The sequence below is a fragment of the Oncorhynchus kisutch genome, linkage group LG17, assembly GCF_002021735.2.
Source record: "Oncorhynchus kisutch isolate 150728-3 linkage group LG17, Okis_V2, whole genome shotgun sequence".
NCBI classification, from domain to species: Eukaryota; Metazoa; Chordata; class Actinopteri; order Salmoniformes; family Salmonidae; genus Oncorhynchus; species Oncorhynchus kisutch.
In genome coordinates this window covers 38,443,856-38,460,169 of record NC_034190.2, presented here as the reverse complement: position 1 = coordinate 38,460,169, position 16,314 = coordinate 38,443,856, and the positions used below count along the sequence as shown (strand labels likewise).

The window sequence follows — 16,314 nt, the reverse complement described above, 5'->3', positions numbered from 1 at the left end:
GTCGACAGAAAAATTACTTACTTTTTCCCCCTTCCACTTGATAAAGGTTTCGATTGATACATTTTTTTGATCAATTAGTATATTTGAGTTTAACCATAATATTTGTTGTATTATTTGTTCTGTCTTTTCTGGTGGTTTAAACTGAAATTGCAATCAACTTCTATGGCTTGATATTTTGGAAATTATTTTGTTTTCAAATAACCGAAAGTGAGCGGTTGTAATCTGAATAAAGGGGAAAAGGCCATTCTTGAACATGGGGTGAGACATTCTTACTTATTTGTAAATAAAGCCATTTTGATATTTAGAATTATTTATTTCTATTTTTAGTGGGAGAGAAACCAAAAGCTTACCATGCCTATTTTATCGAAAATTGTCAGTCCACATGTTAAGTATAAATCCCCCATTGTATTTTCCCAAGATCTCTCTTAACTCCAGGACCAACGACAGTTTTTTGTTGTTGTTACCTGATGCAGGACTCTAGTGCCAGAGAAGAGAGACTCTCAGAATGAAAACACGTCCATTAATTTACAAGAAGATAGTAAATTTGTGCCACAGTTTAGACTACCGATAGATCAGCCTTCTAACTCCCCCTTGTGATATAGTGTTGTGCAATAACAGAATGCCACCATCTACCACTAACAGTCGTGACACAAGCTCGTGACTTATAAAGGAAGAACCACTGTATTTGTGATGTGCTGTACATCAAATCAATTGCATGTGCTCTATTGCTCTGAATTTGCTCTCAATTGATAATTGATCATATTGGTAGAAAAAGTACAACAAATTAAAGATCTGTGCGGCCCTCTGAATGATTGTCTCAACCCAAAGTGGCCCCCTTACAAAAAAATAGTGAGTAACACTGCTCTAGCACCATCATAAAATACCAAATGCCAAAAATACCAAAGGTCATGTGTGGGGGCTCATGGGGAAAGTATGGAGGAGGAGTTGCTCCTAGTTTAGATAGCTGATAGGCCACAAGTTTTGGGGGATGAGGGTGTCTGAGAAGCTGAATGGGACACAATAACATCTCCTTTGAGTTATTTGACAGCCAGATGCATTTGTTTTGGGCAACCCTTCTAACCCTCTTTTAGTCTGTATTTTGAGGACATTAAATATCTGGTTCACCGGTTCAATTTCAGCTACAGTCTCCTCGTTCTTCTAGTTTGTCAGCTAGCTAAGGAGTGGGTCCGCTATCGCCACAGTATAGACAATTTTGACGTTGTGACTGTTTTATCTAGGGAAAAACATACCTGTGGGCTGTGGGTTGTGCCAGCAGAGATGGTAGAGAAAGCGAGACAACCCACTCCAATTTCACATTCCCTCATTTTTCCTAATTTGGAAAAGTGGCTTGGAAGACGGTAGTGAGTGTACGAGCTGGGAGACAGGTATAGCTCATTCATTTTAATGGTATTCACTTTTAACATTGTAATGTGAATCAAGTCTATTTAATAATGCTGTTTATTTAGCCTTTTACTGCAGTGGGCTAAATCAGGGTCACAGAGTGTTTCTAAAACAAATTACTTTGAAACCAAAGTATACACTTCATACACACGGTTATGGGCTTTAAAAAAGTTGAAATGTTTTCAATTTTGAGTTTACATCCCAATATTAAACTTGATAATATACATCACAAAAGACTGCAATATTACAAAAATGTGTATTACTGATATTATGAAAAATATTAAATCACATTCCACCCATGAGGCGACTAGGTCATTTGACTGCAGGAAAGGGCTACTAAAATATAAAATGTTTGATACTGCTATTGTGTAAATGAGCCAGGGTTATAATTATGTTTTTTATTTTTCAGAGTTTTTGGATCGCGCGCTATTCTTACTGTTGAGTTAGTTTGTGTCCCGGTAGATTTGAGGTTTTTCTGTGTAGTCTGCCATGGCAAATTATCTGGTATCCATGCAAATGATTTGGGGTTGCCTTAGTGGGCAGATTAGTACAATTTTCTTTGTCATATAAATGTTTGTTTGTATGTTGTGTCACCACTTCCCTAGAGACCTTCTAGGCTGGCTGTTCTTAAGAGGGAGCTATTTAATTCAAAAGCAGTGTGCATTCACATGCCAATTACCACCAGTGTGTTATTATACTAGAAGAATATTATACCATGTGTGCTCTCTCACAAAGAGTTTTTTCATCACGACTGTACTAGCTCACAAAGAGTATTTCATCACGAATGTGCTTTAAAGTCTGCATGAATCTTGCTCTGCTACTTATTTATTTGTGTGTTCTCTTCTTAATATACCTTGTCGTTCATCTGACAGACCTGTGATTGACTTGTCCCGAGGACCTCCCCTTGTGTATAAAAAGGTGGTGTAGTACAGTTTACAAAAGGTAAACACTTTACTTTGGGTATTTATTAGAGAGATGTAAGGTTTGTTGTCTGATTCTTTTGGGTTGATGAACAACAAAGACTTCTGACTAAATAGTTACCCTATTCTGTATTTTTTCAGCTAGTGTGCGTTCGGTCACTGCTGCTCTCTTCACTTTTAGCCAGTTGACCAGTGGTTTCATGGTTATTCCCTGCAACAAATAAGAAAATATAGTAAACCGGCGACAAATTAGAATATACCAGTCTGTTCAAGTGAAGACATATTACACTGAAAGAAAACAACAAATAGTGAAATATTTATGGACTGAAGTTTGACATTTAAATGAGTTATTTTACCTGCAGCATGACAGTGAAGTACACCACTAGGAGGGTGGTGCTGATCATCATGTTCTTCTCCTTGTACTTTTTCTCATCCAGTGAGACCACAAGGCCATAGGCTACTGCCCCTCGTAGGCCACCATAGCCCATCACTACCTGATCAATAAACTCCAAGGGAACCAGTCGGTATTGGTTGAGAATCCAGGTGAGAAAAAAGACCCCTGTGATATAAACACACAGAGAAAAGCAGTGTTTGTTACATGTGTGATAGGTTAGGATTGTCTGTTAATTGAATGATTAGAATATTCCGCCCTGAAACATATAATTATATGAAATTGATTAGAATGTATAAAATCATAATCAATAAATGTGTAGTCCTAGTCAGAATTAGGGTAAAACGATATGCCTTTATAGTATTTTAAACACAGACTGTCTAAGCTTGATGCCAACCTGACTAGAGATTTGGGAGAGAACGGGGAGTACGTCTCAAGGACAAAGTCACTATCTCTGTCGGCTGGGAAGAGACACAGAGTGTGTGCGTAGCAGGACATGTGTGTGCGTATGTGTTCGTATGTTTGTGTGTATGTGTGGGTGTAAGAAGTCAGTATAAAATGAATTGATTTGTATTCTTGACTTCAGAACGTTCCGTGAATAAACCTTTTTGACCATTTAGCTGGGCCTCCGTCTGTTTCATTCGACCAGGATCTTAGAAATTCGGGTTTGCAGACAGAGTAATATAATTAAATTGGGTGATGTACCTGGAGAACATAATTCTCCTATCAATGTGCCTTGTAGTCTTCACATTTTGCTGCATTAAAAAAGGATACAATTAGATTTTTTTTCCTACAGATACACAACCTACTTCACATTTTCAAAGTGAAATAAAATTATAGAAGATGTTCTTAATTAAATAAATAAAAAATGTCTTGATGGTGCATGTCTTCACACCTCAGAGTTATGCCGCGTTCACATGCTATCGGAGTTAGCGGAAACTCCTAGTTCTCAGTGGGAAATGAATGACCATCCAAGTTGGAATTCCAAGTGGGAAACTCAGAGAAAATGTTACCCGAGTTGTGACGTTTCTCCACTGACCATTTACCTTTTCAACCAAAAGATGACAACAAATCCGTTTTTGACAATGACAACCTTATCAATATGGATAATGTAGCTACTCTGACCATATTGTCAATGTTAAAGAGATTATCTGGTAGTTTTGTATATTTATTTAGCCAGAAATTCTGAAAGTGGTGCATACGAGCAAAAGTGGTCCTCAAAAATTGTGTACTACGTCACACGCGTATATGTGACCGACCGCCTTGATTCGGTCAAATGTAGATACTTTTGAAATTGTGTTTTTTACATTGGATAAAAGCAGACACACAGAGCTACAAAATGGTATATCATACACTACATTTGAGTAATTCTGCTTTGAAAGTTGATAAACTTGTTACTTCACTTTTGAGAAAATGGACTTTGAATGTTTTGGTTACCTACTGGAGACCTCTTTGTCTACACCCATTCAGTATTGATCACACCCTCTTAAGCTTTAGCACCACCCATCTCTTTAAGGGTTGATCCGAGTTCTGTCCTAACAACAACAGTCAAGCACTCAAGCTAACTGGCTAACATGAGAGAACCGTTCACTGACCATTTTACTCACACTAGCAGAGCTGGTTAGGCTGTTTTTATGTTATCCAGAGTGTTGGTGACTGCAACTGTGCTACTGGCAACAATGTGCGCTTTTTTGCCAATGTTTATTAACACCGGCCATATTCAACAGGTTTTGAGTGTTCGTAAACTCGTCAGTTATTCTGAGCTCTGGCACACTCTGACGTGAGTGCTCTGAAATCGGAGTAGATAGCTAGAGCGAATTGACCAACTACGCCTATCAAGAGTTGTCACAGTGACAATCTATTGAAAAAATTACTTACATAGTGGAGTCTTTTTGTGAAGACATAGCTAGCTAGCTAAACAAGGAACCAACTCATGATGTTATTACCCTGCATGAATCTGCAACCAGGTTCAATGTTAGCTAGCTAAAATGAGGCTATAACTAGCAAAGCAAATGGCTCAGATACGAATAATAAGATCATACACGTAACGTGAGCGAGCCAGTTAGCTAACGTTAGCTAGCTAGCTAACACTATACTTTGAAGTGATAACGACTGTCAAAATTAGAAATGTGTAATATCTGAAAATGTAGCTAGCTAGACTCTTACCTTAGCTATGATAGACAGGATTACCTACACATACTGACCAGCTCACATAGACAGAAGCGTGGTATATTATGCAGTCCAATCTGAACTCTCAGCATGTCAAGCCCACTCATTATCTCAGCCAATCATGGCTAGCGGGAAGGTTGCTATCTTTCTGTAGCTAAACCAACTAGGCTTGTAATTTAACACAATTTATTTGTATTTACAGATGGCATACACATCTGTTATTAAGGCACATGCAGGTTCACATGTTCCAGATGGCATTTCTTTACAAAATATGAAAAAATGCATTTTAATTTTTTTAAACGTGTACGTTCAAATGGGGGCTCTCTTGTGAAGTGGTGACCCGCGACATATGCCTAGTTTTCTGAAATGAGTCAAATATGTGCACCACATCATTCATTGCTCTTTCTCGCTTTGCTGTGGGTGCCTGATGTGCCTCTTTCTACCATTCTCATATGGTGAGGGACTGAATCTCATTGGTTCAACTCAAATTGCTTGGCCTGGCCCACATAGGAAAAAATGTAGGGAAAATGGCGCAGCACAGCTTCCATAAAAACTACCTTTCAAACTAGGGATTTCGTGGCTAATTGATGTTAAACATTAATTCTGCCCATAGATTTTGCATATATGAACTTCACATTGACACATCCAGCCCAAAGCGTGAGGTTTAAAAAATACCTAGTAGTTGCCAATGTTCCAGAGCATAAAGCAAGCTAGCTAACTTTATTATTAGCAATGTTAGCGATCTTATCATGCTAACTAAAATTTTATTGGTTGAATAATTGTTCCAACTTCAAAAGCACTTGAACACAATCATATCGGACTTCCCAGTTTCCCATTTGAGCAAGCACCATTGGTAGCCATTACAAGCATTTTTAATAAGATTCTACCAACTTTGCACAACTTTTAGGGCAACATATCCATTGTTCTTGTCCAAAATGCTCAAGTTCAGTAAATTTGTTTAAGGATCATTGATGGACAGCTGTCAGGACCCGGTTACAAACCCGGGTCTCCGGTGTGAGAAACAGTCACTTAGCAAACTGAGCCACGAATAGTCGGCAGAACCCAGAAGATGAGGCAGACACAGCAGTACTTGAGACGGTGTTTTAATAAGGTAAAAAGGAAAGTTCTTCAGGCAAAAATATAACTCCACATCATCAAAAGTAATTCCAAGAGAACAAAGGTAATCCTCCAAGTCAAAAAGGTAAATCCACAAGGTGGTAGGTACAGCAGAAAAAAGCCTCAAAAGATACTCAAAAATAAATAAACAAGAACAAAAACAGAGTTCCACAAGAGAGTCCAACTGGAGCAACAAATGTTCACAGCATCACTGGGGCTGGGTGCTAACATTCAAACACAGAGCAAAGAACTGAGGAAAACTATGGGTTTAAATACAATCAAGGGAAACGAGGCACAGGTGCCAATAATAACTGGGAACAAGGGAAAACAAAAGGGTCAAAAAGCACAATGGGGGCATCTAGTGACCAAAACCGGAACAACTCTGGCCAAATCCTGACAGACAGCAATATTAAAATCTCTGATTTGGAAGCAAATTTAAGTCAGGACTGAGACTAGACCACTCAGGATCACTCAATATGTCTTGGAACCCCATTCTGGTGTGTCTTTGTTATTAAAATGTGTGTAATCGTCCAGCAAAAAAATAACTACATCCCAGTGTTAAGGTTTCATTAAACTGAGGCCGGCTTTCCTCTAACTTTTTACCCAGGCTTTGCTTCTTTCATATTTCTTTAGATCCTGACAAACTCCCCAGTCCCTGCCTGTGACAAGCATACTCATAACATGATGCTGCCACCACAATACTTGAATTTGCAGAGCTTTCTCTTTCAAATTACATTTTGTATTTCACAATGGGATTTCATTCCTGGAATTCCCATAACTTGAAGTAACCAAATCATAAAACATATTTTGCAAAACAGACCGTAAAAACAGTGAATTGGGTGCGCCCTCATCCTGCCTGAAAAAGCCACTCTCCCGCACACTGACAATTTTTGTTTCTCTTTCTCATTGAAGACAATTCTTCTCTATCCTACTGTGACTGGTTCTCTGTTTTTCCACTTAAAAGTGGAGGCCACCCGCAAGGCTTATCGCTGCCAAATCGGACCCAGTCATGAGGCAGAGTAGTAACCGTATTACTTGTAGAAATGTACTTTTCTACCTTTGCTAGCTGGCTTCACCACTAGCTATTGGGACTCAGTTAGCCCACACTGCGCTGTTCATGCTAACTTGGCTAGCATGCTGCAAGGCAAGATAACCAGGTTATTCTACCTGCAACACGGTAGAACTGCACGTGTAGAAATCTCTTTACCTCGGTCCCCCCTCCTGCTAGGTAGCTACATTGTGAGCTAGTGTGACTCGGTTAGCCCAGGCTAACTCAGCTAGCTAGCTGCAGGTCAAGCGAACCACACAATTCTACCTGCAACACTGTAGCATTGCTAGCTTTCCCCTCGCCTAGTTTTAACCCGTGTTAATTCACCGGTACTAACTAGACCGTCTACCCAGCCACACAGATCTTCAAGTCGTGGGAGTAGGCTAACCTGAAGGCTTATGCTATCCTAGCTCAACCCCTTCAGCTAGCACTGAGCTAGCTACAGTACACCTCCAGGTAGCTGCTAGCTAGCTAACACGTTTCAGCCTCATTGCTATAGCATTCTCTACTGTGCTAATCACTGCTAGCCCTCAGCCGCAAGGCTTTTTTCTTCACACTGGCTACCGCTACTCGTACCCAAAACGAGCTTAGCTCAGGACATGAATTACTACGTTATTGTGCTTTCGGTTCTACAATTGCTAGGAAGTATTATCACCTTCTATGCATCATGTGCTTGGGAGGGAAACATGCCAAGGTGGCACTCAAGGACTGAGTCCTACAATTGCTGCATGTCGCTAACTGAGGTAAAACGGGCCTCTCTCTCGGTAGCCTGGTTCGCCTCTGAGCCACTAGCGGGAGCTGTAGCTCTGCCCCCATGACCAGCTGGGACGAAATCATTGATAGACTTAATTCCTCCCTCTATCAGTCCGACGATCCCCTCTCGGGGAAGGCAAGCTAGGGGTCAATGAGGATGATGGCGAGATTAACCTTGCCAGTCTCCTTGAGGCGACATGGAGGTCGACCAGGTCCCACCCTCTCAGTCCTTTAGATGGTACAGCCTCGAAGACAGAGAAGACGCCATTCCTCCACTGGAGTTTGGGTTCTTTGATGTCTGTAGGCGAGCCGCGACCAGATCGAGTGGCCGGATCCCCTGGGGAACAGAAACCGAGAATGGAATCTTTACGATGGGAGGAGACTTTCCTCTCGTGCAGACCGAGTAAAGCAACTGCTACCTGCAGTTGCAGCTTGCCTATGGTAAGCTAAGCACTTGTGGGATACGCCCCTTACTGAAAAAGTGTTGGCTAAGCGCATAAGCTTAAACATGCACAACATGGAGGAATCCAGGCCATCTTAAAAGCCGACTGACGCAATGTGACGTAGTTGCTGAGCCTCCTGATGCCAAATCAAGCTCTGTATGTGGACGCCATGTGTATCCCAAATTTTCCTCCCAAAATGCGGAGGGCACCGTATAGCTCTGCATTGACATGATCGGTTGACGGTAGATGCTGGAGGTACGTCCTGTATAAACACAAAGTCACTTCCTTGACAACAAACATGGAGAACTTTGACAAAAGGCTATCAGAGCAAGTTTGTAAATATAAACATCTCATTGAAAGAGATCAGGGAGGTAATGGGAATGGAAGGGGAATCTGGCCACAAGAAGTGGAGGCAGTCGCAAGCAAGCCCGTAAAGCAAAAAATATATATATTTACGGTCAAAATGGAGATGCAGGTGGGAAAACGGTGCTGCCTTTTTATTTCATGCTATCTTGGCTGAACTCCTATGTCAAGCACCGAGAAACTGACTCCAACATCTCAGAAGAGGTCTTTTTGTTTAGCCAGCTGTTCTAATAGCTGACTGGCTATAGTGATAAGCCCTCAATCACTATGAGTGGTGTTGTCACGCCCTGGTCTTAGTATTTTGTGTTTATATATTTATTTGGTCAGGCTGTGTGTTTCACTGTGTGTTTTGTGGGTGATTGTTCCTGTCTCTGTGTTAGTTGTCACCAGACAGGCTGTATTAGGTTTTCACTATTCCGTTTGTTGTTTTGTATTGTTCGTTTTCATCGTTATTAAAGATGTCTCGATTTAACCACGCTGCATTTTGGTCCGACTCTCCTTCGACGGAAGAAAGCCGTAACAGGTGTGCTTTAAGTTGTGCAGACTAAGTGACACTCCACTCTGTGAAGCGCAAGAAGTACGAATGCCCTGATTTCTGCGGAGGACGCATCACCATAAATGCTGTATGGCCACTGCGATTGCCGGAATCTCCTTGAATCAGCTTTAAAGTGGCACCATCTCTGGCTAACCACAGCTACCCCTCACGCCTTATAGGTATCACTACCGACGCCTCACTCCCTGATAAGATGGATCGCTTTACTGCCTCCATTTTCCAGAAACCATACAAAGCCTCAGCCCAGTCTGTCAGAAGAGCTCTCAACGAGACCTTTTTTTTGATGGCTTACCTGACAGAACTATTGGAGGAGGTGGGGAGATGGCTGCATTCAGATTGGGAAGAGATCTGTAATATCACAATATCACTGTGTCTCCCGCACTGCTATCCCAAGCTGTGGTCATACCATGACCTTAGCAGTAGTAGGCGAAAGGGTTAAGCCTATTCAGCTGAACAGACAAAGAAAAGTTAGACCTCCTCTTTGAGCCCACTGTCACGACATAAGGCAGAAGTGTGAAATGCGTAAACCAGAAGGCGAAGACTTTAACTTCTGCCTGCCCCACAAACCCGGGCCTCATGGCAGCCTGTTGATCAATGTATGTCGTCCCTGCCACCCGGCTGGCCTTAGGGGATCTAGGGTGCAGTCCTTGCGGCAGTGGAAGACAACGCACAAAGCAGACTGCTCCCTGCCCTATCCTCTCTCTTCGGGTTTTAACATCCCTCCCCACTACACGTTTTGCAACACTGGGGAGGCATGGGGACATTAGGTTATGACTATTCTCTGTGCTGCATCCCACTTCACGTCCTTGCTGACTCGAGAAAAGGAGGAGACACATTTTTCCCCAGAGTGTCTCTCCTCCCTCAGGCTCTCCCCCCAGTACATTTTTGGGTTCACAGCCAGGGGCAGCTGTCATCATGTCTGCACACCCTCCGGTCTCTATGACTTGGTTTAGGAAGTCGAACTGCCATTAGCCATCTTCTTGTGAACCCTTTTTCTCCTCTTGCCATAGGGACGTTTTTTTGCCTTTGTTCGCACAGAAACAATCTCAGTCATGCAGAATGATAATCCAGAACCGCGGCACTCCGGCTTCACTGCTAGGGGCACCATCTCTCCATATGTTCTGGCACAGGAACCTTAAACCCTGACCCCCTCTAATCGGGAATAGGGTTCAAATCAAATCTACAACAGGTGTAGACTTTACCGCGAAATGCTTACTTTACAAGCCCTTTCCCAACAATGCAGAGTTAAAAAGTAAGAACAAAACAAATTTCTCAATAGAAAGAAAGTTACAATAATGAGGCTATACACTGGTACCAAGGCAATGTTCAAGGGTACAAGGTAGTTGAGGTGACATGTGCATGTAAGTAGTGGTAAATGTTACTAGGCAATCAGGATACATAGTAGCAGCAGCACATGTAAAGAGTGTCAGTGTAGTATGTGTGGTTAGAGTTTGCATAGAACCAGTGCAAGAGAGTCAGTGCAAAAAAACTAAAGAAAGGGTGGGTCAAAGTAAATAGTCAGGGTAGCCATTTGATGAACTGTTCAGCAGTCTTATGGCTTGGAGGTAGAAGCTGTTGAGAAGCCTTTTAGTCCAAGACTTGGCGCTCCGGTACCGCATGGTTTGCGATAGCAGAGAGAACAGTCTGACTTGGGTGGCAGGAGTTCTTGACAATTTTGAGGGCCTTCCTCTGACACCGCCTGGTATCAAGGACCTGGAAGGCAGGGAGCTTGGCCCCAGGGATGTACTAGGACGTACGCACTACCATCTGTAGCGCCTTGTGGTCGGATGCCGAGCAGTTGCTATACCAAGCGGTGATGCAGCTAGTTAAGATGCTCTTAATGGTGCAGCTGTAGAACTTTGAGGATTTGAAGCTCCATGCCCAATCTTTTCAGCCTCCTAAATGGGGAAGAGGCGATATAGTGCCCTCTTCATGACTGTGTTGGTGTGTTTGAACCATGATAGGTCCTTAGTGATGTGGACACTGAGGAACTTCTCAGAAGTTCTCGACCTGCTCCACTACAGCCACATCGATGTGAATGGGGGCGTGCTCAGCCCTCCGTTTCCTGTAGTCCTTGATTAGCTCCTTTGTCTTACTCACGTTGAGGGAGAGGTTGTTGTTCTAGCACCACACTGCTAGGTCTCTCACCTCCTCCCCATAGGCTGTTTCATCGTAGTCAGTAATCAAGCCTACCACTGTTGTGTCATAGGCAAACTTAATGATGGTGTTGGAGTCGTGCTTGGCCACGCAGTGATGGGTTAAGAGGGAGTACAGGAGGGGACTAAGCACACACACCTGAGGGGTCCCCGTGTTGACGGTCAGCGTGGCAGACGTGTTGTTGCCTACTCTTGATTTTCCCATGATGTCAAGCAAAGAGGCACTGAGTTTGAAGGTAGGCCTTGAAATACATCCACATGTACACCTCCAACTGACTCAAATTATGTCAATTAGAATCTTCTAAAGCCATGACCTAATTTTCTGGAATTATCCAAGCTTGGGCTCATATATAGGCCAATGCTTATACATAATCTCTAATATGCATATGGTGTTTTGAATTAATCCTCACCTTTTAAAGTGCTGTCCATTTTGTTGTGTTAGGCTTTGAAACCACATCCACAATGACCATGTTTTCCACTTTACATTTTTTTAAATCCCTTTTTCTCCACATTTTCGTGGTTTCCAATTGGTAGTTACAGTCTTGTCTCATCGCTGCAACTCCCGTACGGACTCGGTAGAGGGGAAGGTCGAGAGCCGTGCGTCCTGCGAAACACAACCCAACCAAGCCGCACTGCTTCTTGACACAATGCCCACTTAACCCGGAAGCCAGCCGCACCAATGTGTCGGAGGAAACACTGTACACCTGGCTACCGTGTCAGTGTGCACTGCGCCCGGTCCACCACAGGAGTCACTAGTGCGTGATGGGACAAGGACATCTCTGCCAACCATGCCTTCCCCTAACCCGGACGATGCTGGGCCAATTGTGCGCCGCCCTATGGGTCTCCCGGTCGCGGCCGGCTGTGACAGAGCCTGGACTCAAACTCAGAACCTCTAGTGGCACAGCCAGCAACTGCTTTGCAGTGCCTTAGACAACTGTGCCTTCCACTCAGTTGTTGAACTTCTTTCTTCAAATTGATCAATCACAGTGATGTGAGTTAAGTGTTTCATGTGATTTTTGATTTTTGATTGCATTTGGTTAGAGGGACAATAGAGCCATGAGTATCAGGCCATTAGCGACCTGATGATCGTTAGCGAGTTGGGTACTACCAACGTATTTCCAGAGTACATAAGAGGAGATTACTGTGACTCAACGGTCACATAGAATATTACTGAGGTCATGACTCATGACTGCCGGTGTGGCGGTAATATGGTCACCGCAACTGCCCTAGCCAGGCACATCGGTTTGTGTGTGTCAAGAACTGCAACACTGCTGGGCTTTTCATGCTCAACAGTTTCCCGTGTGAATCAAGAATGGTCCACCACCCAAAGGACATCCAGAACAACTTGACACGACTGTGGGAAGCATTGGAGTCAGCATTGCCAGCATCCCTATGGAATGCTTTCGACACCTTCTAGAATCCGTGCCTCCACGAATTTAAGCTGTTCTAAGGGAAAAGAATCTCCATTGATTTCTCCGCTCACAAAATAATACTAAAGATTATGACCCAAACTCACCTATGAACCTGAACACAAAGATGAAGAGGAGTGTGAGGAAGATAAAGGCTGGGTTCCACACCCATATAGATGGATCTATGGCCGTGATGCCGAGGAAGACGAAGATGATGGTCTCTGAGCCATTTGCGAACACCTTCATTGCGTATCGTACCGTGCTGACTGACCTCTCGTCCATGTTGGCATTGATATACTTCTGACAGCAGACGCCATAGAACGTACACCTATGTCACAGCAAGAAAGGAGTCACGTCACTTAGAATAGACTAAAACGCAGTAGGTACTGTATATAATGTTATGTAGAGAGCTCTGCCATAGTCGACCAGAGTCAACCTCAAGGGCCATACATGGCTCAAACATACATTCTGAGAAAAAAGGTTTATTCGGCTGTCTCCATAGTAGAACCCTTCTCGGTTCCAGGGAGAACCCTTCTTGCTTCCACGTAGAATATTTTTGGGTTCTATGTAGAACCTTCTGTGAAAGTGTTCTACCTGGAACCCAAAAAGGGTTATACTATGGGGACAGCTGAAGAACTCTTAGGTTCTAGGTAGTACACACTTAGAAAAAAAGAGCTATGTAACTGAAATACATATTGTATCTAAAAACTAAGCCAAGGTAAGTGGAAATATCATGTTAGGTTTTCAATGGAAACCCCCTTAATGGAAAGGTTGTAAAAGGCTAATAAATCAACATAACACTCAGAAGGACTTACGACAGGATAGGAGATAGCGAGAGCATCTCGGCTGTGAGGTAAGAGAGGTAGCCCAGGATGAAGATGAAGCCTGGCTCGATGATCTGGATGTTCTTGGTGCATCTGGTTAGGAGCGAGATCAGCAGAGCAAAGACGACACCAACCAGGGCGCCTCCAACCGCCACCACGAAGAACGAGACTACACAGGGCAGAGGAGGAAGAGAGAGGAGGGTGATGAGAGACAGAGAAAAGGGAAACAGGGTGAAAGAAGAGGAAGAAGTGAGACAGAATGACATATGGAGAGGCAAACAGGGAACAAAGATACTTGTTTCATGAATAAATACAAAACATACAACCTGTTCCTGGAGAGCCGCAGGTGCTGCAGGATTTTGTCCCAACTAGCCACCCTACCTGACCAACTGAGCTAATTGATCAGTTCAGTGACTGCCTAAATTCAACATACCTGGTCTTTCAGGTCGGTTAAATCAAAAACAGCTCTCCAGGACCAGGGTTGCCTACCCCTGGGTTAGATAGATTACATACTCGATTACTTGTTGCATTATCCTAGCAGTTTGCTTCAAGTTGGCACAAGAAGCTGTCGCTGTTGACTACGTGACAGGGCTCTATTTGTTGTCCTGAAAATCTAACACTGCGTCCCAAATGGCACCCTATTCCCCACATAGGGCTCTCGTAAAAAGTACTGCACATTGGACCATGGTCAAAAGAAGTTAACTACATAAGGAATAGGGTGCCATTTGGGACGTAGCCACGGTGTGACGCTCTTACGTACTTATGCCTTTGATGATCTCTACAGCGTCGATTTTTGCCCCTCCAAGCGACACAAATGCATTAAACACATTGAACAGCACCTGAGGGAACATGGAAATAAAGATGACCGGTCTGTGGTGGGGAGGTTAAGCAACCAAATTCATCAAACATTACAATTCATTTAATAAATTGTGTAATGTAATCCATTAGATTACAATTGTTTTATTGGTCTATTTGTACGTGATTGATGTTATGGCGACCTACAGACAGACAGCATTCCCAGAAGTAAGTCATGTGACTGACAGTGCAGTTCAGTAAAGGTGCCGTGTCTTGTGTATTGCCTTTGCACTTCATTTGTGAGGTTTAGGTTTCCCATGATGAATAGCATTACATTTGGAACCCATCTAAATTCTTATTTAACACATTACAAAAAGTGATGTAAATGTTTTTGCCAAAAAACTGTAGTGTAAACATTAAGCCTGTGTCCCAAATGGCACCCCTATTCCATATGAAAGGCATCTTCAGACTTACCCTATGCACATGCGTAACAAGAACGGTGTGTGTGGCTTTAATTAAATCCCAGAAAATACACCCACTGGGTGGCCTACCAATTTGATCAGTGAGTATTTAAAGCAATCCCTTTAAATACGGAATGTGATCTGAACAACATTAGAATGTAGCCTATGAAGAAGGCGTTCAGAATGGACATCAATGAAAGATAGCCATCAAAACATATTTATCTTTAGTTTCAGAATCCATGCATAGAAAAGTGATCCATGCATAAAAGCAGTGATATTTAACTATATTCTTAGGGAAGTTTTCATGAACCCTAAGCTGCACATGGGAAAATATGGTTTTGCACACAAAAAAAAGTTTTTTTAATTAAATAAATGGCCACATTCAGGTCTTCAACCCATGGTAATGTTGGAAAATTAGCATAGAATTATAATATGGAGAATAGTGTACAATAGTATACCCTGGCCTATTGGTTGCCCTGACCATGGAACTGTGTGATCCCACTAGGCACAAACTAGTTGAATCAACATTGTTTCAATATAATTTGTCACATGTATTGTGTCGTGGAATCTACGTGTAAAACTAATCTATGTGTAAAACACGTGGATTTGCAGAAAGTCAACCAGTACTGTTTCATTACTCAACATAGACAAACATAGATCTTTGATGTTATATCCACTACCAGAAAAAATACACTGGGCAGCACCTCCTACTGGATAGTTGATCTACAGCTATCCCTATGTTCTACCACCCAGGGTTTTAACCTAGCCCTGCCCTGCTTAGCTTTGACATTTGTCACTGACTACTACCAATGTGCTATTGTGAGAATGATTGAGAGATCTCCATTAAATAGATTCACTGTTGCTATCAAAATCATTCTAAAAGGTTGGTTTAACAGAGCAAATAATAATAATACATTTAACTTATATAGCGCTTTTCATAATAGAAATCTCAAAAAGCTTCATAAGCAAAGAACAAACAATATATCATGACAGGACAGGTCAACCAACTGAGGCCAAGTCTTTGAATGCTGCATCCTCTGTTGATGGAGAGGGTTAGTTCATGGGTTGAGCGGAGGGAAATGGACAGAGGATGGTAGATGATGGTGAGGGAGTCTGCTGGTGGTCTTGTAGAGGGCAATTCTGGGAACCAAGCCTGAGTCATATACCCACTGGACTTCGCCTCTTCCACTATGTGTAGCACCCACTTGGGCGATGCCTCGGCAGCTCTGGGCACCAGAAACCACACACAGTTCAAATCAAATCAAATCAAATTGTATTTGTCACATACACATGGTTAGCAGATGTTAATGCGAGTGTAGCGAAATGCTTGTGCTTCTAGTTCCGACAATGCAGTAATAACGAACAAGTAATCTAACTAACAATTCCAAAAAACTACTGTCTTATACACAGTATAAGGGGATAAAGAATATGTACATAAGGATATATGAATGAGTGATGGTACAGAGCAGCATAGGCAAGATACAGTAGATGATATCGAGTATAGTATAACAT

General features: G+C 42.5%; 1 protein-coding gene across 1 annotated transcript in view; it reads right to left on the bottom strand.

Moving 5' to 3' along the window:
- LOC109908519 (sodium/hydrogen exchanger 3-like) overlaps positions 1-16,314 on the bottom strand; it is a 49,405-nt gene that overhangs the window by 19,745 nt on the left and 13,346 nt on the right. Inside the window, exons 4-8 of the mRNA XM_031793779.1 lie at positions 14,307-14,385; positions 13,538-13,715; positions 12,830-13,050; positions 2,678-2,880; positions 2,443-2,532 (exon numbers count right to left, since the gene is read on the bottom strand). Coding sequence (XP_031649639.1) covers positions 2,443-2,532; positions 2,678-2,880; positions 12,830-13,050; positions 13,538-13,715; positions 14,307-14,385 — 771 coding nt within the window. The remainder of the gene's footprint in view (positions 1-2,442; positions 2,533-2,677; positions 2,881-12,829; positions 13,051-13,537; positions 13,716-14,306; positions 14,386-16,314) is intronic.